At 56.4% G+C, this 1023-nt stretch overlaps 1 protein-coding gene across 1 annotated transcript; it reads left to right on the top strand.

Moving 5' to 3' along the window:
* Window positions 1–550: 550 nt before the first annotated feature.
* CCOS01_09207 (uncharacterized protein) lies at window positions 551–794 on the top strand (the record flags this gene model as incomplete). The annotated part of the gene is made up of 2 exons (XM_060457367.1): window positions 551–654; window positions 725–794. The coding sequence occupies 2 exons, from the start codon at window positions 551–553 to the stop codon at window positions 792–794; spliced, it is 174 nt and encodes a 57-aa protein (XP_060312067.1).
* Window positions 795–1023: the final 229 nt, after the last annotated feature.

Below are 1023 nucleotides of genomic sequence, written 5' to 3' on the forward strand. Positions count from 1 at the left end.
TGAACCCTTGACCAAAGCCTAGAGGCGAAGAGTCATCGTGTGCCCTTGTCGTTAGTAATCTGACGTGTTCTTCTGGCATTGCTTCTCTGTGGTGGGGGTTATTGGAAAAGTGAGGGGTTTCAGGGCTTTCTCAACACCAAATTTGGCCTATTCTCCATTTCGAGAATTGATACTGACCAAAATGCCGCGTTTCCTGGGGAGGGGGTGGAAAGTCAAGACTGAAGCTTGGGCATCAACAATGGCTTGAGGAGAACAGTCACACGCACAGCAACGGGGAGAGGGTCAAGCATTGAGCTGGCCCAGAAGGAAGCAAAAAGTGATAGCTTCGTCTGCCCCTCACTATCGTCGCCATTTCTGCCTCGCCAACGAGGTCGTGGAGGGGTAAACGAGGCCTGGGGTGTAAGCCTTGCCCCCCAAAGGCCAAAGGCCCAGGTAGGCCGTCGCTGGTGACTGACGAGGCATCGTGGCCCTACCGCGGCTACGTGCGGATGCAAAGTACTCAAAGTCCCTGCAGAATCTGTGACCGTCCATCACGGTTCCGCATCCCCGAATGAGGGGGGAGGCCGCGATCCGGTGCATCGTGACCCCCCGTCCGTTCAGCTACAGCTTACAGGGCGTTCCGCATATCCCGCCATGCGCCTTCACTCAATCTGTCTTTCTCTCTCGGGCATATCCCGACGATTGATTACCTTGACCTTACAGCGACACACGCCCTGCCTGGTAGTACGGGGCCCGAGGCAAAACTCGGCCACAATTGTAAGGGACCTTTGTCATCGTTATACAAGTCACGTTGAACGACTACGTGGGCTATCGACAGGAGGCAACCAGTTGTACCGCCCATCTCTTCATCGCCGAAGAGGGAACCAAGATCCCGCCCCGTCCGAGTTACGCCTCCCCCGAACCGCGGTGCGGACATTTCCCCGCGAACTATCCGTACCTACCTCTCTGTTCCGCGCGTGATGCGGGTAGTCTGGGTCCATTTGGAGGGAGGAGAAGAATTCGTCAGCTCCAGGCGCAAAGCCA

Source organism: Colletotrichum costaricense (genome assembly GCF_030867565.1).
Source record: "Colletotrichum costaricense strain IMI 309622 chromosome Unknown Scaffold_9.1, whole genome shotgun sequence".
Taxonomy (NCBI): Eukaryota; Fungi; Ascomycota; class Sordariomycetes; order Glomerellales; family Glomerellaceae; genus Colletotrichum; species Colletotrichum costaricense.